The 22,274-nt window shown below is 42.3% G+C and overlaps 1 protein-coding gene across 3 annotated transcripts in view; it reads left to right on the plus strand.

The window, feature by feature from the left end:
- The window catches only part of LOC126213107 (serine/threonine-protein phosphatase 6 regulatory ankyrin repeat subunit A-like), a 48,690-nt gene extending 26,940 nt beyond the window's left edge, over positions 1-21,750 (plus strand). For all 3 annotated transcript variants that reach the window (XM_049940711.1, XM_049940709.1, XM_049940710.1), the window contains 2 exons: positions 5,768-5,917; positions 20,977-21,750. In XM_049940711.1, coding sequence (XP_049796668.1) covers positions 5,768-5,917; positions 20,977-21,655 — 829 coding nt within the window. In that variant the 3' untranslated portion in view covers positions 21,656-21,750. The remainder of the gene's footprint in view (positions 1-5,767; positions 5,918-20,976) is intronic.
- Positions 21,751-22,274: the final 524 nt, after the last annotated feature.

Here is a 22,274-nt window from a genome sequence, read left to right on the forward strand (position 1 = left end):
ACTCTCGCATGCATACCTTCAATCAGGTGCTGGATTGTTTCTTGGGGAATGGCAGCCCATTCTTCACGGAGTGCTGCACTGAGGAGAGGTATCAACATCGGTCGGTGAGGCCTGGCATGAAGTCGGCGTTCCAAAACATCCCAAAGGTGTGCTATAGGATTCAGGTCAGGACCATGTGCAGGCCAGTCCATTACAATGATGTTATTGTCGAGTAACCACTCCGCCACAGGCTGTGCACTATGAACAGTTGCTCGATCATGTTGAAAGATGCTATCGCCAACCCCAAATTGCTCTTCAAGAGTGGGAAGCAATAAGGTGCTTAAAGCATCAATGTAGGCCTGTGCTGTGATAGTGCCATGCAAAACAACAATGGGTGAAAGTCCCCCTCGATGAAAAACACGACCACACCAACACAACCACCTCCGAATTTTACTGTTGGCACTACACACGCTTGCAGATGACGTTCACCCGGCATTAGCCATACCCACATTCTTCCATCGGATCACCACATTGTGTACCATGATTATTCACTCCACACAACGTTTTTCCACTGTTCTATCGCCCAGTGTTTACGCTCCTTACACCAAGCGAGGCGTCGTTTGGCATTTACTGGCGTGATGTGATGAGCAGCCGCTCGACCATGAAATCCAAGTTTCCTCACCACCTACCTAACTGTCATAGTACTTGCAGTGGACCCTGATGCAGTTTGGAATATCTGTGTGATGGTCTGGATAGATGTCTGCCTACTACACATTAAGACCATCTTCAAGAGTCAGCAGTCGATCAGTCAGCAGACGAGGTCGGCCTCTACGTTTTTGAGGTGTATGTATCTCTTCACGTTTCCACTTCACTACCACATGGGAAACAGTGGACCTAGGGATGCTTAGGAGTGTGGATGTATGATACAAGTACAGATGTATGATACAAGTGACACCCAATCACCTGACCATGTACGAAGTCCGTGAGTTCCGCAGAGCACCGTATTCTGCTCTCTCACGATGTCTAATGACAGCTGAGGTCGCTGATATGCAGTACCTGGCACTAGGTGGCAGCACAATACAGCTAATATGAAAAAAAGTATGATTTGGCGGGTGTCCGGATACTTTTGATCACATAGTGTATATACTGGGTCTCAGTTTGAAAACCGAGTAGCTAGCGGTGAGATGGAAATGACGTCTTGGCTGACATCAGTCTGGTCGACATAGGAGTGATGGCGCGTTTTCAAGCAGCTTCTGTTGCACACAGACGAAGAGGTCACTTCTTTTTTCTGTTGTGGGATCCGTCCCACCCAGCAGCACCACTTACATAAGCGCCAGCCTCTTTGTTGTACAGCCACTGTAGCACGTTATTCCTGGCACATGTGCCGTTTCATGTTTTCCCCATCCAGTTGGAAGACAGAACTGGCACCATTACACATGTTTTCTCACTGAATACAGATGTCAATGAACATTTTTTGGGCCATCAGTAGCGGTAGAAGGTGAGGTCACACATTCTGGCAACCTCTCAAAACATCGAATCAGTGGTACCACGCTGAGGTGACGAAAGTCTTGGGATATTTCCTAATACCACGTCAGAGCTCTTTTTGCCCAGCGTAGTGTACCAACTCGACGTGGCACCGAGTCAACAAGTCGTTAGAAGTCCCCTGCTGAAACATTGAGTCATGCTGCCTGTAGCTATCCATAACTGCGAAAGTGTTGAGGATTCAGGATATTGTGCACAAAGCGACATCTCGATTATGTGCAGTAAATTTTCGATAGGATTCATGTCAGCTGATTGGGTTCACCAAATAAAATGCTCGAACTGTCCAGAATGGTCTTCAAACCAATTGTGAACTGGTGACATGACGTTGTTTGGGAACATGAAATGCTTGAATGGTTACAAATGGTCGCAAGTAGCTGAACATAACTACTGCCAGTCAATTGTAGGTTCAGGTTGGACCAGACGACCCAGTCCATTCCATGTAGGCACATCCCAAAGCATTTTGGAGCCACCACCAGCTTGCACAGTGTCTTGCAGACAATCTGGGTCCATAGTTTCGTGGGGACCGCGCCACACTCGAACCCTACCATCACAACTCACTAACTGAAATCTGGACTCATCTGAACAGACCACAGTTTTCCATGTTTCTAGAGCCCAACCGATACGGTCACAAGCCCACGAGAGATACTGTAGGCAATGTCGTGTTGTTATTAAAGGCACTCGAGTTGGACATCTGCTGCCACAGCCCATTACCGCAAAATTTCATCACTCTACAAACGAATACATTCCTCGTGTGTACCCCATTATATGACACAGTATTTCTTGTCCATTAGCACTGACAACTCTACGCAAACACTATCGCTCTCATTCGTCAAGTGAAACACGTCGACCACTGCATTGTCTGCGATGAGCGGTAATGTCCGAATTGTGGTATTCTTGGCACACTCTTGACGCTGTCGATCTCACAATATTAAATTCCCCAACAGTATCCATAACGGAGTGTCCCATGCAACTAGCTCAAACTACCTCTCCATGTTCGAAGTCTGTTATTTCCAGTCGCGCACTCATAATCACATCAGAAACCTTTCCACATGTCCTACCCGAGTACAAGCGACAGCTCTGCCAGTGAACTACCCATCTGTACGTTGTGTGCGTGATACTGCCGCCGTCCGTACCTACACATGGCGCTATGCCAAGACTTATCTCAGTGTACATTATTCTTTCCTATGTTTACTTCCTATTCCTTTCTAGGTGAAATTTATTTTGCGCTAGGCACCAGATGCAGTGTTGTTTGATTTCAGTAAGGCATTTGACCCCGTCCCACATTGCCATTTAATGAAAAAAATACAGGCTAATGGAGTATCGGAGCAGACCTGTGATTGGATTCAAGACTTTCTTGCAGATAGAACTCAACACGTCGCTCCTAACGGAACTGAATCAACAAATGTAAAGCTGATATCTGGAGTGTCACAGGGAAATGTGATAGGACCGATGCTGTTTACAGTATATGTAAATGATCTAGTAGAAAGTGTCCGATGCTCTTTAAGGCTATTCACAGATGAAACAGTTGTTTATATCAAAGTAGCAACGCCAGACGATACTAAGAAGTTGCAGAACGACCTGTAGAGAATTGATGAAAGGTGCAGGTTCTGGCAGTTGACCCTGAACGTAAATATATGTAACATATTGCTCATACATAGGAAGAGAAATCCACTACTGTACAGCTACACTATTGATTACAAACAGCTGGAGACAGTGTCTGCCGTAAAACATCTACGTGTAACTATCCAGAGCGACCTTAAGTTGAATGATCATATAGAGAAGATAGTGGAAAAATCAGACACCAGACTCAGATTCATCGGAAGAATCTTAGGGAAATGAAACTCGTCCGCGAAAGAAATGGCTTACAAGGCGCTTGTTAGCCTGATTCTTGAGTATTGTTCATCTATATGGGATCCCTATCTGATAGGACTAATAGTAGAGACAGAAGATCCAACGAAGAGCGGCGCATTTCGTCACGGGGTAGTTTAGCTGACTACAGAGTGTTACAGAGATGCTAAACAATCTCCACTGGCAGACGTTACAAGAGAGGCGTCGTGCATCATGGAGAGATTTACTATTGAAATTTAGGGACAGCACATTTCAGGAGGAGTCTGACAACATATTACTTCCTCCCACATACATCTCGCGTATTGACCATGAGGAGAAAATTCGATAAATTATAGCCAATACAGAGGCTTACAGATAATCATTCTTCCCACGCACTATTCGCAAGTGGAACAGGGTTGGAGGGATCAGAGAGTGGTACCGAAAGTACCCTCCGCCACGCACCATTAGGTGGCTTGCTGAGTATGATGTAGATGTATACACAGAGTAACACAAAGAGATTTTTAGCACCTCTGTGTCCCATCTGTTCCTCTTTCAAACTGACTCCAGAAATGTGAGCTACAAACACTGATAATTGCAGCCGCACGCCATATGCGACAATAAAGCAATGAGGCTGATGTGAAGAAAAAAAAAAAAGTTGCTTACCATTTTAGTCAAGTTTAGTGTTGTCTCCTTCAAAGCAGTTCCTATCTGTTTGCACACACTTTTTCCAACATTTCTGCCACTGATGGTAACATTTCTTGAACTCATCTTCTGTAATATCCTCCAAAAACCTCGCCACACCTTTTTGGACATCTTGTGCTGTTCGAAAATGGTGTCCCTTGACTGCTGTTTTGACTCTTGGAAATAGAGAAAAGTCGCATGGAGCGATATCTGGTGAATAAGGTGGCTGTGGTAGGACTGAAATTTGTTTTGAGGCTAAAAATTTCTGTACTGACAGAGCAGTCTCGGATGGCACATTATTGTGATGCAGAAACCAATTATCTGCAATATTGGCACTGACACGAAGAACTCTTTTACAAAGTCTTTCTAAAATTTCTTTGTAGTAATATCGTTTAACTGTTTGTCCAGGAGGCACCCACTCTTTATGATCAATTCCCTTCCAATCAAAGAAGCACACAAGCATGCATTTTGCTTTTGACTTTGACATGCGAGCTTTTCTAGGTCTGTGTGATCCCTTTGAGCACCATTGCGAACTTTGGCGTTTTGTCACTGTATCGTACCGAAAAAACCCAAGTTTCATCACGATAACAAATCTGGACTGATTTCCGTTTCCTCTAACAGATCGACTGCCACATTTTTCCGTGTTTCTTGCTGTTGTGATGTGAAATTGGGTCACATGGCTCTGAGCACTATGGGACTTAACTTCTGAGGCCATCAGTCCCCTAGAACTTAGAACTACTTAAACCTAACTAACCTAAGGACATCACACACATCCATGCCCGAGGCAGGATTCGAACCTGCGACCGGAGCGGTCGCGCGGTTCCAAACTGTAGCGCCTAGAACCGCTCGGTCACTTAGGCCGGCCGGCGTTGTGAGATTTTTGGGACCATTTTTGCACAAATCTTTCTCATACCAAGATCTTCAGTTATTATTCGACGAACCGTTTCTCGATTGATATTCAGTCCTTCTGCAATATTTTCATTTTCATGGATAATCTTCGATCACATCGTACGAGTTCACGCACCCTGGCCAAGTTGACATCCGTCCGTGAGGTTGATGGTCGTCCACTGCGGTCTTCATCTTCAACATTCGTTCTGCTTCATCAAACATTTTATACCAACGAACAACTTGAGCTCTTGACATAACCTCCTCTCCAAAAGCCTTCTGAAGCCTACCGTAAGTTGTCGTCGCGTTTTCACCCAGTTTAACACAAAAAGAAGTGGCATACCGTTGCGTAATATTATGCGGTTCCATTTCCGTGACGAGAAACTCAAACACGTGTAAAATTTTTACAACAAATCACGACTGAGCAGCTGCATCGATGTGCCACTTGGAATAGAAGCAGCTTATAGACCAAGGTCAAAGATATTGGGCCTACGCAAGACTGCAGAGTTGCCACATCTTGCAAGTAAAATCAATCTCATTACTTTATTGTCGCACCTCGTATGTTAAAAGGGTATTGCCGTTTCAATTTCTGTGTGATTTTCGTTGTTATGTATTCAAACTAAACTGTCCAATCCCTCCAGCATAACTATTGAAACTTGTATGTACCTTCCAGCTGTGCTTTATTATGTACAAACTGTTGTTTGGTCTGCTAAGCTACTTGTATGAGGGGCTCAGGAGACCGAAATTGTTAAATGTGGTCAACAGTAAGTCATTTGTCTAAGCATGCACATTACTGTTGTTGACTATGTGTGTTCATGTGAATGCACTTTTTCACGTAGCTTCTCCCACACAGCACACCAGCCACTACAGACAGCTCAGTCGCCCCCACCACTCAGCTGCAGAGCAACCATGGTGACCACAGGCGGACTTCCGCCTCAGCTACCACGCCCACAGCTGCCAGCCCGACTCCCTCAACCGATAGCGCCGCCATCACTCTGCTGAGGTGAGTTTTGTCACGACATGTGCCCTTTCTTCACATTCATAGTACAACTCATGTGGGTTTTGAACCAAGTGTTATGCCCAGGAAGACAGATGTCTTATTGTATTTTTTTAATGATATATACGCTGAAGAAACAAAGAAACTGGTACACCTGCCCAATATTATGTGGAGTACCCGCGAGCACGCATAAGTGCCACAACACGATGTGGCCTGGACTTGACTATGTCTGAAGTAGTGCTGGAAGGAACTGACATCATGAATCGCGCAGGGCTGTCCATAAATCCGTAAGAGTATGAGGGGGTGGAGATCTCTTCTGAACAGCATGTTGCCAGGCATCCCAAATATGCTCAATTATATTCATGCCTGGGGATTTTGGTGGCCAGTGGAAGTGTTTAAATTATACTGAGTGTTCCTGGAGCCACTCTGTCGCAAGTCTGGACATGTCGGGTGTCACATTGTCCTCCTGTAATTTCCCAAGTCCATCGGATGCACAGTGGGTGTGAATGGATGCAGATGATCAGAAGTACATGTCACCTGTCGGAGCTGTATCTAGATGTATCAGCGGTCCCACGTCAATCCAACAGGACATGCCCCACACCATTACAGAGCCTCCACCAGCTTGAACAATCCCCTGCTGACATGCAGGGTCCATGGAGTCATAAGGTTGTCTCCATACCCTCACAAGTCCATCCACCTGATACAATTTTAAACAAGACTCATCTGATGAGGTAACACATTTACAGACATCATAAGTCCAATGTCAGTGTTGACGGGCCCAGGCGATGCGTAAAGCTTTGTCTTGCAGTCATCAAGGTTACAGGAGTGGGTCTTAGGCTCCAAAAGCCCATATCAATGATGTTTCATTGAATGGTTCGCACATTGACATTTGTTGATGGCCCACCATTTAAATCTGCAGAAATATGCGGAACGGTTGCACATCTGTCAAGTTGAACGATTCTCTTCAGTCGTTGTTGGTCCCATTCTTGCAGGATCTTTATCTAGCCCCAGAGATGTCGGAGATTTGACGTTTTACCAGTTTCCTGATATTCACATTACACTCGTGAAATGGTCGTACAGGAAAATCCCCACTTCATCGCTACCTCAGAGATGCTATGTCCCATCGCTTGTGCGCCGACTATAACACCACCTTCAAACCCTCTTAAATCTTGATAACCTGCCATTGCAGTAGCAGTAACAGATGTAACAAGTGCGCCAGACACTTGTTGCCCTACATAGGCATTGGCGACCGCAGCGCCATATTCTGCCTGCTTACATAATTCTGTATGTGAATACAAATACCCACACCAGTTTCTTTGGCGCTTCAGTGAAGTTACCAGGAAAATTTATTCCCTTCACAAAATTTGACATTCAAATAGGTGTGTGAATTACATTCAGATCAGAATGGGTATGATTTAATAAACGCTGATACATAGGAAATATGCTATAATCCGTACTCATGTGGGTCCGCTGCATCGTATATCCCATATAAGGACGTTGAATGTTATGCTATGAGACCAAGATGTTGCTGTGTTCGATTATATAGTTTAGTAAAATAGGCCAGTTTTGATGTGGCTGCCATCTTCAAGTCATGTGTGGAAAGTAAATAATTTGGTAGCATATTTCAAATTTTTCAGTATACAATACATCTTATTATTGAATTTTGATTTGCTATGTACTTCAGGTGGCCTTGATATCTGCATGACATCAATTTATCACTCGCTGTTCCACAACTATGGAAGTTTGCTCCTTCGATATTGATGGAGCTGTAGTGTGCGTTTAACTTTTCCTGGAGCAGTATATAACTGTTCCAGCAAAAGTTTAACAGCTACAGTAGCTCCATCAACATCAAACAAGCAAGCTTATACAGTAGCATGACAGAAACTGCGACATCAACCTCTTATAGTTATCAAGACCACCTGATGTACATATCCAATCATAATTCTATAATATGTTGTATTATCCATTCCAAAATTTGAAATTTTTAATCAAACTCCAAATGACATACTTGCCACAGATAACCTGAAGATGGCACTCACACCAAAAGAAGTCCATTGAAGACCATATTAATAAACAATATAATCGAACACAGCAACGTCTTGATCTCACAGCATTCTGTATGTGTGTGTGTGTGTGCGCGCGGGTGTATTGGTTTGTTGGACACCATTTCTGGTTTGAGTAATAACAGATAACTGGAAGTAGAGGGACAGAACGATTGATTCATGTTAGGAACGTTTACTTTTCTTATAAATGCATTTAAAAATCGAAGACACTCCAAAAATTAATATAATTCAACACACAATAGACTCTGAAATCATTTGTTAACAAAAGTTACCCATAAATTTAGAAAAAACTACATTAAATACATCTATATTAAACAATAGAATTGCAGCCGTCACATTCCTCAATACATGCAAATGTTAAGTAAGAAAATATTGTGACTATTAAGTATGAACTGGTTTTTCATGAAAAGCTGCTAGCTGACAGAAAGAAAATTCACACGAAGTCCTCCCTGAAATGACTTGTCGACTTCTGTGTAATCACATGTCAGAGGAACAGTTTTCCTGTACTAGTGTCACCCACTCTGTATGTCCATTCAATGAGACCATTAGCAACACTACATAAAAAGAAGAGAATTTAATTAGGGTGCATTAAAATCAGTTCTTCTAGAAAACAGCATTGAACAAAAGAAATCTTCCAAATAGGCATATACAGGGTGTACATAAAGTCCAGGAACACTTTCAATTATTTATTGCATAAGAACCAAACATCGTACAGAAATCACATACATGTCGTTTTGAAGAGAAACCGTGAAAGTTTTTTTTCATGTCTACCGCCACAGCGTTGTTTGGTAATTTGCCGATAGTCAGCGCTACTCACAACCATGGCGAGCGCAGGTGCAGAGCGAGCTTTCTGTGTGTCGGAGTTTAACAAAACCAAGTGTGCTACAGCTGTTAAATGGATGTTTAGAACCAAGTACGGTAAGATAGCCACCAACAAGGAAGGCCATTACCACTGGCACAACAACTTCATTACCATGGGTTGCTTGTGCCCAGCAAAGAGAAGCGGACATCACAGTGTGGGTGAAGTGAATGTGGAGCACGTAAGAGAGACATTCATAAGGGGTCCAGAGAAATCAGTGCGTCGTGCATTGCATGAACTCGAAATGGCACCAGTGACAGTGTGGGAAGTCCTACGACAGAAGCTGTCTATGAAACTGTTCAAATTGTAACTAGTGCAGAAGCTCAATGACGACGACAAAGACAAGCAGTTTGAGTTTTGTTAGCAGTTGCTACAATTGAATGAGGATGGGGATGGCATTGTTGATCGCTTAATCTTTAGTTACGAAGCCACTTTACACACTAATGGGAAACTGAACAGGCATAATTGTCGAATCGGGGGGTACAAAGCATCCACGCAATGCATTGGATTTGAGCCTGATTCCCCAAAGGTAAATGTTTTTTATGCCTTGCCATGTCAAAAATTGTACAGGCCATTCTTCTTCGCCAAGAGCGCTATCACTGGATATTCCTACTTGGACCTGTTGCAGCAATGGCTGATGCCTCAAATGCAATCGTACTCTCCGTTCATGTTTCAGTAGGATGGGGCTCCACCCCATTTTTATCATGAGTTTGGGGGTACCTGAACACACAGCAGCTGCATCAATGGATCGGCGTGCCACAGAAGGTGACTGCTGTTTCATGAAATCGCCTCCCTGATCACCAGATCTCACTCCCTGTGACTTTTTTCTGTGGGGACACATTAAAGATCTGGTGTATGTACCGCCTCTACTACGTGATGTAGCAGAGCTACAGGAGGAATACAGGAAGTGATTTCCATGCTGGGACAGGTATGGCAAGAATTCGATTACCGTATTGACATCTGCCAGGTCACTCATGGTTCACATATCGAATGTTTGTGCAAAATTTTGAGAGTTTGTCTTCAAAATACAATATGTATGACATGTGTACAATGTTTAGTTAATGTGCAATAAATAATTGAAATAAAGCATCATCTTTTCCCTAGTATCGGTGTGTTTCCACTGAGTCAAATTCTTCCATACAACATCAGTCTTTCTTCTTGGTTCTTGCTTCTCCTGCCAATAATAACACTCTGATACATATTTGCTTTAGTGCTTGCAGACCAACACAGTGCCATAAAATGCCACTTGTAACAAACTCACGTTAATGGCTTGCAGGGACAATGTTAAAAGGTAGACAGTTCCACAGTAATCCACAAGGGTACTTCGTTGGAATCACTGTAAGTGGTTTACTATGACACAATGACTAATACCAGTCTCCAACATCAGAAACACTTAGCACGCTCTGTGGTATTGAAAATCCCCTTGGACATATTCACAGCTTAGGTACATAACCTGCAGTGCATGTTACAACCCAGTGCTGTCAAACGTGGACAGTCTAAGTTCATCCATGGCCCCATGGTAACTGACCTTGAACGCACCATCTCACAACCCTTGTTGCCTCAATGAACACCTCACGTGCCACCTCACGTGCGCCAATGAGACTCCTGCCAGCAAAATGCCATGTCCTCTGTCAGTGTGGGACACTACCCGATGCCCACCATAGATGAAGTGGTGAACCATGAGTGGCACGAGTGCCGACGTGTCACAGACTCCCCCTCCCCCCCAGTAAAATTCAGCTGGGTCTGAAAATTCTCCTTCCTTAACTCTTGGTATCTGTCTTAATCGGAGAGAGATGGACCCTTAGCTCCTGACCAGTGTGCAGTTCTTGTAGCAGCACTGTTATAACTTCGTCCAAACAGGCGTTGGAAGGCCCAATGGTACCGACCAGCCGCCGTGTCATCCTCAGCCCACAAGCGTCACTGGATATGGATGGGCATGTGGTCAGCACACTGCTCTCCTGGCTGTATGTCAGTTTATGAGACCGGAGCCGATACTTCTCAATCGAGTAGCTCCTCAGTTTGCCTCACAAGGACTGAGTGCACCTCGCTTGCTAACAGTGCTTGACAGACCAGATGGTTACCCATCCAAGTGCTAGCCCAGCCTGACAGTGCTTAACTTTGGTGATCTGGCTGGAACTGGTGGTACCACTCCAGCAAGACCGTTGGCAGCAATGTTATAAGGGTAAGATAATCCTAGAGTAAGAATGGTCCCCTATATCAGGCCAACAAATTGTTAGTAATACTATCAGCTGACTTATATTCCCTTGAAAATTCTTAACGTGGACCTCGTCTCCAACTTGTTAAGAATTGCGTTCCTTATTTAAGTGTATTGCCTGGATGTTCTTCCTGGTTGTTCTCTACTGATTCACAACTTGCTGTGGAGTCTTTCCTTTAGGCAACAGGTCCTCTAATGCCCACAAATTGCACAGTGGAGTTGCCACCTCATACCCAACAGGCACCTAGGCCAGTGTTGACTTATGTGTTTCACAGAATTCTGTATTGAGTGCCATAGCCCCAATTATCACAGTGAACGATCCCAGTTGCTCTGGCCCTTGTGATGACACACAATCAATGTAGATCTAACATTATGATTGAGGCATTCAGCAAAAGAAGGGTTTGGGGTAATGTGAAATTGTGGAAATATGTTTTTACCCCATCCCTAAAGAGAACTACACAAACGCCTCAACCGATAGACTGGCCAGGATGGGGGCAATGACTTCATTTACTGGATTGGAACCGGTCCTGACAATCATTGATGATATGGTCAAACTAGAACTATGTAACTGGCTTAGGAAGCAGCACGTAGAATATTGGACCAAGATCCATAAACAAAAATATGGTAAGGTAATGACGCCCAAGCCATGTTTTAAAAGAAGCTCTGTAGTCCTGGGATTGAACAGGAAAGAGATCAAACTCATGACAGGACTTACGACCGCCCATGTGAATTTCAAAAAACACCTACACACAATGGGTATAATGGAAGAAGATCCTAAGTGTAGGATTTTCGATGAGGGTGAAGAAATTGCATCACATCGAATTTTCGAATACATGGCATTGGAGAGTAAAAGATACAAAATCTTCGGGAAAACTAGACCTGAAGAAATTATGTCTAACAAAAAACGTAAAGGGACTCCTTGCACTATTTAAGGGCAATAGTTGGCTTTACTAGTGTACAGAGAGCGATACCACACAAGAAACTAGGTTTTGATGCAGGTAGTGACGGGTTAGACCAAAGTTATTTTGGCCTCCCTGTCAAAATCAAATCAAAATGCCTCAGCCTTGCATTATCGGTGACCATTGACTGTGGCGGCCCGAAAGTCCTAAAAATACTGGACTAAATTCTGGGTAACTGCTCAGGTCGTCGCACCTCTGATTGACATCAATCACATAAATCTAGTACACGCATCAGTACACACGAAAGTGTATCTATTCCCCTTCTTAGACCTTGGTAACGGGCCAGCAAAATCGATATACGTTTGGTGGGAAGCTTTCTTTGTGGGTTTAGATGCGAATTTACCAACCCTGGTATCCTGAGCTGGCTTGGTCATAGCACATACCTGGCAGCTGGCTACCCTCCCATCCACTTTCGGTCACAAGGACTGTCAGATGTTTTCCTGCTTCTTGTAGACACCTAAATGCCCTCCTACCGGGAATTCGTGAAAATATTTGAACAAAGACACCTAAATCTTTCGCTCTTGTCCCCATCATGGATGGCTAAATTACTTTCCAAATTCACACCCACGTCTTCATCATTTTTCTTATACCATTCTTTAATCGCCACAATATAATCCTGTATTTCCTTCACCTGTTGTGCGTCAACACTGACCAAGACGTTCAGGCTATCAATATAATGATCCAAGTGGACCTATACTGACACTCTGCTACTATCCTGAATCATTTCTATGATTTCTACCAATGTGTCACAAATGGCAGCAGGGGCAAATTTATCTCATTAGGTGTGATAACTTTATGTACCACCTGCCTATGGCTGTGCTGACATACTTGTTGAATCAACTCCTGGACCATACCCCATGACTCCAGCCCATGTCTCTCCAATTTGTTAACAAGCTCACCTCGCCTCTGACAAGCCGGACCCTTGACAACACCAGACATTGTGGAAAATACAAATTAATTAAAATCCACAACTAAACTTTAAGAATGCACTACTTACCAAAAATGTAATAGGAGGCTGGAAGTCAAGAGCAGGACAACTCATTTAGTGTTAGCGGATCTTTACCTTTCACATACATGTAGTTAAGAAAAACAGAGACAATCCAAAAATTAGTAAAAATTCAACTCACAATAGTCTCTGAAATCATTCATTAACAAAAGTTACCCATAATTTTAGAAGAAACACCAGTAAACTCATCTGCACTAAACAACAGACTTGCAGACATCAGGCTCTAAAACAATACGCAAATGTAAATTAATAAAATATTCCAATTATTAAGTATAAACTGGAATTTCATGAAAAATCGCCAGCTGGCAATAAGAAAATTTACTCAAAGCCCTCCCTGGTGACTTCTGAATAACGAAACTTGCTAACAATACAAAATGTGACAGAAGAAAAACTCCTCTATACTAGTGTCACCCACTTTGTATGTCTGTTCAATCAGACCATTAACAGCAATACATAAAAGACAGAATAGCATTTAATTATGGTGCATTAAAATCAGTTCTTCTAGAGAAACAGTATGAACAAAAGAAATCTTGCAATTAGGCATGTAGAACGAAAAACAGTATACAACCAACATTAATGAAGTAAAGCAATCTGTCTTCCCTTCCATCAGTGTTTTGTTGCCGAGTCAAATACTTCCTTATGACTTCAGGCTTTCCTCTTGGTTCTTGCTTGTCCCGCCAATAATAACACTGTTACACATCAGCTTTTGTGCTTGCGGAACAACACAGTGCAATAAAATGCCACCTGTAACAATTTTGAGTTAAGAACTTGCAGGGAGAATGTTGAAAGGTAGTCAATTCCACAAAAATCCACAAGGCCAGTTCCTTGGAAGCACGATAAGCCAATCTCCGATATCAGGAACACTTAGCATTCTCAGTGGAATTCTCTATCACCTTGGACATAATCACAACTTCAGCACATAATCCACAATATGTGTTCCAACATAGTTACTGTCAGACATGACCCTGGTTCGAATGTACATATAAAACCCTCATATGGTATAGGCTGACAAAAAAGTTTACTCACTGTGACAGATAATCATGGAAGACACAACACTTATTCTGAAATTATGTCAAGAATAGGAGCCTGAGAGGTATTTGCCACATTTGATGCATAAAAGTAATGTGAATCATGTGACGCATGAAGATGTGCATATTAACAACGAGCCACAAGACGGTGCCACTGAAGAATAAGCAGACAGATCAAAGTGGAGATCACTTTCTAAAAAAGATGGCAACCTGTCAATGTTAGATGACACAGCAACATGTATATCCATAAATGCAGTGAGTAACGTTCAATGGAGTGTGACCAGGAAATGGCTTAAATTGTGTAGCACATACTAAAATATAAAGTGGTAGAACCTCTACAGAGAAAGGAACATTACATAAAATAAAAACCAGTAGAGGAATAGAATCAGAAATATGACATGGGAAGGAAAGAACTTTTTAAGGTACATCAATATAGAGTGCAAAAAAATGTTGCCGCAGACAACCACAGCAGTTTATCAACAACTGAAAAACGTGATAAATGTACAAGCAGAGGAAGAAGTAAAAGTGTTAGAGCAGAAAATAAAACAAAGTAGGACAATATGTGACATACAAAGCTACAAATTTGTCAGTAAAGACAACAAGACAACTGTTTAGAAATAGCACATAGGTATATAAATACGAAAAACGACGTACAATGTAAAGAAAATGAAGATTTCCTTCTTTGATATGCAGTTGCCTGATGTGGGGACGTATAAAAGAACTTACATAAAAAAAAATCAGTGCCTAACTAAGGCTAAGTACAATTAATGGTGTTGGAAAAAGAACTCCCTAGTTTTAAATATAAATTTAATGGGGTAATCAATGAAAAATTACATCAATAAGTAGATATCATGCAAGAGAATTCCATAAAGTTTTATTTAATGTTAGCAGGCTTCAACGTGGGATACATTTGTTGCTCTACCCGCGTCAAGATGATATTCCACTTCTCGCCACGTATTGACCAACATTTCAGGTGTAACTCCCATCCGCCTTGACGATTCTTTCCAGTAAGTGATTGATGTCCCTGATCTTTTCACTGTACACAACATTTGTTATGTTGCTCCAAAAGAAAAGGTCCAGTGGGGTTAAGTCCGGGCTTCGTGGTACCGAAGGCTTTGGGCCAGCCCTACCTATGCTATCCACCTTCCTGGATAGCGAGCACCAAGAGCCGCACACACACGGTTACTGTAATGAGGTGGGGCGCCATCTTCTTGGAAAAACACAAGCCCCTTTTCCGCCTCAGTATAGTCCATTTGGGAAAGACGTGCTCTGTCAACATGTCACAGTGAACGCCTGGACTGAACTGAGGGAACAGAGGGGAAAATAGCAGTGGTGCCATCTTAAGATTAAACAGACCTGCCAACTGCAGGGGAGCCAAACTTGGAGAGTTGATGAATCAAACAGCACAAACTGGTGTATGTCTTTGTACAGATTCTAGGACACATTTAAACTAGGAAATTCTTTTTCAAACACACTGTACTTTAAACATAAACTGTACACGGTCATAAGTAAAATTACAAACTCTGAAAAACTGTCTTTTAGAACGTAGAATAATATACAATTTTTTTACAGGAAGTAGAAACCAACAAAAACTAAATACTTGGTGATGACACAGTACATAATGTAAGCGACAAGAATGGGAAAACAATTCCATTTGGTGATGGAGTAAACTGCAAAACATCAGCATTACTTAAAAATAGAAAAGATGCAGTGGCATGGCCAAAGGACCTGTTGTTAGTGCATATTTTTTTGCGCCTGCGCTCTCATTAGGGGAACATTTTAACTGTGTGTTCATAAAGTTGTGTAGAAGCCAAATTTTAATTTTATGAAAGAGGTAAATGCTTCAGACAGCCACAATACTGCACCTCATTATACTTACACAACAGTCCATGACAAGAATAAATTCTGATGAGACCTTAATATGAAATGCAACATGTTGCAGTTATGGACCCGCGACCCGCTAAAGACAGTATGTAAGCAGAAAAGAGACGAGTGGGAAGATCTAGAAACGGTATGGGCCTCAAATGAGGAAATCTAATGATCTAACAGACTCTGACTAAGGGCAAATTGTGACGGCCTGGCGTCGGGGAAAAGGGCTCAACAGTTGATGTGCAACTGTTGTAAGCAGGCAATGAATGTCGTTGCCAGACGGTGAAAACAAGAGTAGGGGACGAGAATTTGTACCTATATTTCATGTCAGAGAACATGGATATCGGAGCCTTATCCATTCTGTAAATCAGCATAGGCGGCAGTTTGTGGCACATCTGACGATGGAGCTCAGTGCTGGTGTAGGCACAGCGATTTGAAGCACATTTTCGAGTACTCATTGATCGAACACAGGACTCTGTAACACACCACCCCTGAGAGTTCCCCATTGACCCAATGACGTCGTCAGCTACAACTTGAGTGAGCACAAGATCGAGATATTTATTTATTTATTTCATTAACAGTACAGATCAACCCACTGCCTTGAAATGTAAGGTAGGTCGGATGTTTATAAATGGAACAGCAAACACTTCTCATTATTACAATGTTATTGGTATACAGTTGTTAATGCTTTTTTAAATAATACAAAGAACATAATATATAAAAATCTCTCTAAGGCTACAGCGAATTGAGTGCTTAACAATTGTTAAAATGGTTCTATATAATTTGTCTCTGCCTAGTTGATGAGAATATAATTCGTACAATGCAAATGTAAAAAAAAAAGTTATACAATGAGTGTTGGGAAAATAATTTGCAATATGTAGAGGGAAGTGATGTACTCTATCTGGATGTGTAATAAAGCCTATGTAGCATGTTGGTTGGTAATGCCCCGTTTCTACCTATTTCTGGTGAAAAGGTCTCGGGAGAACCTCGAGCTATTCTCATCTGAAATGGTTTGTGCTTATGTATGTTTACTGTGTTTGTGTGTGTGGTTATATTACTGGAAGTGTTCCAAGTCAGGACACTACATAACAATGAGCAGCTGTTTGTTTACAAAATTGTTAAGGCTTTCGTGGCCACTTGTTGACAAACTGCCTATTGGCTTCTGTCTCGGGTTCTTCGGCCGACGTTCATCTAATGATTTTTCTGACGTTTCGCCAGCACGAGTGGCTGGCATTGTCAAAGCTTCACCCTCCATTGTCGGTGGTGAACTGGAGCCGAGCTCGCGGCCGCAGACTATATGTCCCTGGCGCGCCAACGTCCGAGGGCTTCTCCGCGGTCATTTCCGGTGCGGTTCTCCTCTTGCTACCTGCGACGGTCGTTCGCTGCAGTACGGGAAGCCAGGATCCGTTGACCTTAAGGCTTTCCTCTTTCTTGTTGAAACTGTTCGCGTGTTTTTGTATTTCTACAGCTCCTCTGAACAAGCGCGTGTGATAGTGCTTCTCTACAGCCAGAACTTCCGTGTCGGCGAATTTTATTACGTGGTCGGTCTCATTCAGTGCGTGCTCTGCCACGGCCGATTTCTCCACCTGCCCCAACCTGCAATGACGCTTATGCTCTTTGATCCTGGTGTTAATGGATCGTCCAGTCATTCCGACATAAACTTTTCCGCATGTGCAAGGTATACGGTATATTGTTTGCCCCATTGTTGGAAGTTACGGTATATTCTATGTGATACCTTAGATACATACACCTGGTATTATATACATTAAATACTGTCTAGGGATTTGATACGTGGAACACATGAATTTTAGCTTTACATGATAAATACACTTATGTTTGTAAATTTGTTAATAGAAATAGAATGTAGCTCATAGCTACTTCATTGCATTATTCCTTAAATAACTTAAAACATTACATTTTTTATCTGTGCTTTACACAGAAAATCGAGATAGGACTGTGTTTCTATCATCGAGATAGAAACACAGATATGTATCAATGTGAAGGTACTGCCTTCATAGATGAATGACGTTTCTTGTTGCTTCGTGTCCATGGCCATGTCTGGATACACCATCATCCAGGTGAGTGGCTGCACACTTGTGCCACAGATGCAGGACTCTGGGAGAAGTATTATACTGTGAGTGGCATTCTTGTGGGTTTGCTTGGGTCCTGTAAACCCTAATCAGAGGTATCAAGGCAGCTGTGAACTATGTGAACATTACCGCACACCAGCTGCATGCTTGAATTCTTTTTGTGTCTCTTGATAGTGATCGCATCTTCCAGGAGGATAATTGTCCCTGTCACTACGACTGATGCATGCTGCAGTGATTTCAGGAAAATGGGAGTGATATTCTGTCCACCAGTTTCGGATAACTGTTAGTTTCACATGGGCATAATCATGGTATACAGATTTGTTGAGCACGATACTGAACTCACATTGATTAATTGTCCACTGAATTCCGGTAACTGCCAGTCATAGGGCCAGAATCATGGTATACAGATTTGATGAGCATGATAAGAAACTTATGTCGATGACTTGGCCACGAAATTCGGCTGATCTGAGCACAATATAACACTCCCAGGACATTACCAGGTGGCATCTCCACTCCTCTAGACCATCATCCCGTAATTTATGGGAATTGCGTAACGTGTGCATGGACATAAATGTGATTATCAAATTAGGAACTACCCACTGCTACAAAAAAGAAATCAAGGCAGAAGTGTGTTTCACCCCTCCTACACAAGTGTTTTGAGGGTGATATGGTGACACACATGTGACACAACAAACAAAGGGTAGATTAAGAAAACCACAGAATGTCATTACATGGGTCTTCATGGCATGTGCCTAAAGTGATGTAACACAAAAAGCAACTTTGAGATGATTAACTGGAAAGAGTTTGTAATAATAAATTTAACACATCTAATATTTACAAGTTAGTGTGAGTGGGATAGAATTACACAAATATAACACTTCTAATGTTTACAAGTTATTGTGTCTGGCATAGAATTATATAAATATAGCACATCTAATATTTACAAGTTAGTGTGTGTTGGATAGAATTACACTCAATATAAACCATAGGGTACGCATATTACACAGAGAATAAAAAGGAAATCGGGATCCACAAAAGAACAGTTAATGAGCAAGGACAGAATGCAACGCAAGACCAAGGATGAAATTAGTGAACATGCTTTAGGCGATCTACCACCCTATATGTGAATACTTATACCAAACAAGAAATTGGCGAGATAAATCGTCTTCAAAGACACAGCGGCCAGCATTGATAGTATACCTTTGCATTTATTGAATAGCTATTGATGGCAGTTAGCACAGAGTTTACCTGCACACATAATTAACTTTTGGCCAAACTAGTATTTCCTAGAGATCTTATTGACAATCTTGCAGTGTTCATGACAAAATACTAAACCAGATCATCACTGTACGACTGTAGATTGATAATATTTGCTGATTACAACTTCTGGCATGACTAGTGAATGTGAGATTAAAACTGCTTCTGAAAACGAATTAGTACCATAAAAACTCAGTATCACCATAGTTAGCAGCAAGACAGATTTATTGGCAGAATATACAGACATATTTCATATCTCGCCTCAATTCTTAAATCACAGTCTACAACATTACAATAGATAAGGCATCCAGAATTAGTTGTACAGCTATATTACAACACCATTATCGATAACATGCATGATTCCCCAGGGATGTGTGTTGTCAGTAAGATTAAACGCAGTTGAACAATACATTAAAAGGAATCCAGGTTTCCAAAGTGGGGAACACTCTCTAGACACCGGCAAAGACCCACTGTCTCCACCAAGGCCACTCCCAGGAAAGAACTGTGGGGGTGGAAACCACTTCCAGACTGTTAACCACTGTACAGTAGTGCAGTAATCATGTTTAATGTCTCACCATTAGATAGGAAAGATCAAGACACATTTGACACAGTTTTCAGAAAACTAAGATTCATTTTTGTATATGCACTGTACAATTTTCAGTTGAAACAGCCACATTAGTACCTCCATATCCACATAACGTTTACAGAAGAAGATAGTAAGTACCTGATCGATGGATGGATATTGGAATTATCAGCTGTAATATGCCACTTGGCAGACAAACAGAATGAATTTGTTCTTAATTATAATTACTCCACAAAGAATTCGTTATTTCTAGCTGCTGGGCATTTGCAACATGAATCGTCTTCTATCAGTATCGAGGTACTATCCATTAAGCTCTTTGTAGGGAGTCTGTCACTTGCAAATAACGTGGTGTGTTGACTACAGGATATTCAGGGAACCAAGATTTAGTTGGAGCAGTATTTCCTATGGCAATCGAGACAGTTGCATGACACATTAATTTACTCTCATATGTGTGAGTGTGTATTGGTTATACATGCAAGGATGTTTATCGCTGCCAGTGTGCATGTAGTAATCATCATATTTGTGTGTGTAGCCCAGGAAATCTAGTTACCATCATTGCTGCTTCTGAAATGTTTCCAGCAAATGGTTTCCTGTTAGACATACTAATTCTCTGTTTGATTAGGCTGTCAGTAAAGTTGCAAGTATGTGGACTGATGTTCTTATGCCATGACAGTAAAGTTACTTTAAATATCTGGAGATGTGATTTGTTCTGTGTGTCCTATGTATAAGTGTGGGAAGGGATTGCTGCATTCGAAAGATCAGTATCAGCTGCATGAAGCAACTCTTTCATTGCAGAGCAATTAAGGCTTAACAAAAACATCCTGAGGTCAAAGCGGCTCACTGTCAGGATTCAGTGTGACAGTGTAACAAGTGAACATCCTGAAAGATAGAATGTAGCAATTCAAATTGGACAGTGGACGAACACATTGAGAGGATGGTACCATTGCAAATTTATACCTTCTCATACAGAGACTTTCGCATTGTTTTTCATTGGAGAGAACTGTGGATTATAGACTGATCAGTTGTCAATACATAGATGTGTGTTTAGAAGTGCCCTTAGTGTTGCTTCTGTGATAGTGTTCTTCATCAAGTTGTGTGTTTCCTGAAGAGTTTAAGAATTTCTTTCTTTTGTGCAGGAGTATTTCTGGAGAGGAGAAGGGCCGGAGGCTGATACACGCAGCTAAGGAAGGGGCAGTGGAGGAGCTGCAGGCCCTGCTTAAGGCTGGAGCAGACGTGGAGGCGATGGATGGGAACATGGAGACCGCCTTGCACTGGGCAGCGAAGCAGGGCCACGTGGAGGTAGCGAGGCGTCTGTTGGAGGCCGGGGCAGAAGTGGAAGCCAGGAACGATAGGAAGAGCACGCCGCTGCAAATGGCTGCAGAGAGAGGCCACGCAGCTATGGTGCAGTTACTCATAGCGTCTAATGCCTACGTCAATGCCAAGAATCAGTTTGAGAGTACAGCAATGCACTACGCGGCAGAGCATGGCCATGCAGAAATTGTGAATACATTGCTGGAGGCAAGGGCAGAAGTGGATGCCAGGAATGAGAAGCAGAGCACAGCTCTGCACATTTCTGCATGGAAAGGCCACACAGCTGTGGTGCGGCTGCTGTTGGCGTCTAAAGCCGACCCCAATGCCGTGAATAAATTTGGGATGACGCCGCTGCACTATGCGGCCCAGCAGGGCCACAGTGAGGTGGCGACATTGCTGCTCAAGGCAGGGGCTAACAGGGAGGCCAGAGATAATGATGGGAACACATCACTAGACCTCGCAAGGCTGAAGAAACTCCAGAAGTTGATAGATATGCTAAGATGAAGCTAGAAGTCCGTCAGATATGTCTAGACCAAAACCAGATGAGTTTCATCAAGTGAATTTTGGTTCTTTTTAAAACAAAGAATACAAAAAGATAATCTGACAGTTGTTCTTTGTACACAAATTAATATAGTGCTTACATCTAATCTACTAGCACCACAACAAAAACAATAATGAGAGATACCTACTAGCTAATGTAAACACCAGGAAGCACGCTTCCTTTCGTGAAAATTCGGAAAAATCGAAACATGCCCCAGCTACTGATAAAGACCAGTTCTCTATATCTGAGTACTGAAAGATACTTGATAGGAACATGTCTGGTGCATTGAGAAACTACTGTGAATTTGCAAGAAATGTGTTCTCAATTGCAAATATGACGAGACTACAGCTGTGACCTCCATTTCTCACCCCGTATTCATCTCCTGCATTCACACAGTCGCTGTGATTGCTGCACAGAAGAAGACTCATTATTATAGTCATGACCTTTGACTAGACATGAAAACAGTATTTACAGTGCCAGTATTTAATGATCTACTATGCAGTGTTATCTGATTTAGCCTGTTCCAGGGCAACGATAGTGTGGGCCACCAAAGAGGATGCCATATTTTGATTACATGGGGAT

Source organism: Schistocerca nitens, chromosome 11 (genome assembly GCF_023898315.1).
Source record: "Schistocerca nitens isolate TAMUIC-IGC-003100 chromosome 11, iqSchNite1.1, whole genome shotgun sequence".
NCBI classification, from domain to species: Eukaryota; Metazoa; Arthropoda; class Insecta; order Orthoptera; family Acrididae; genus Schistocerca; species Schistocerca nitens.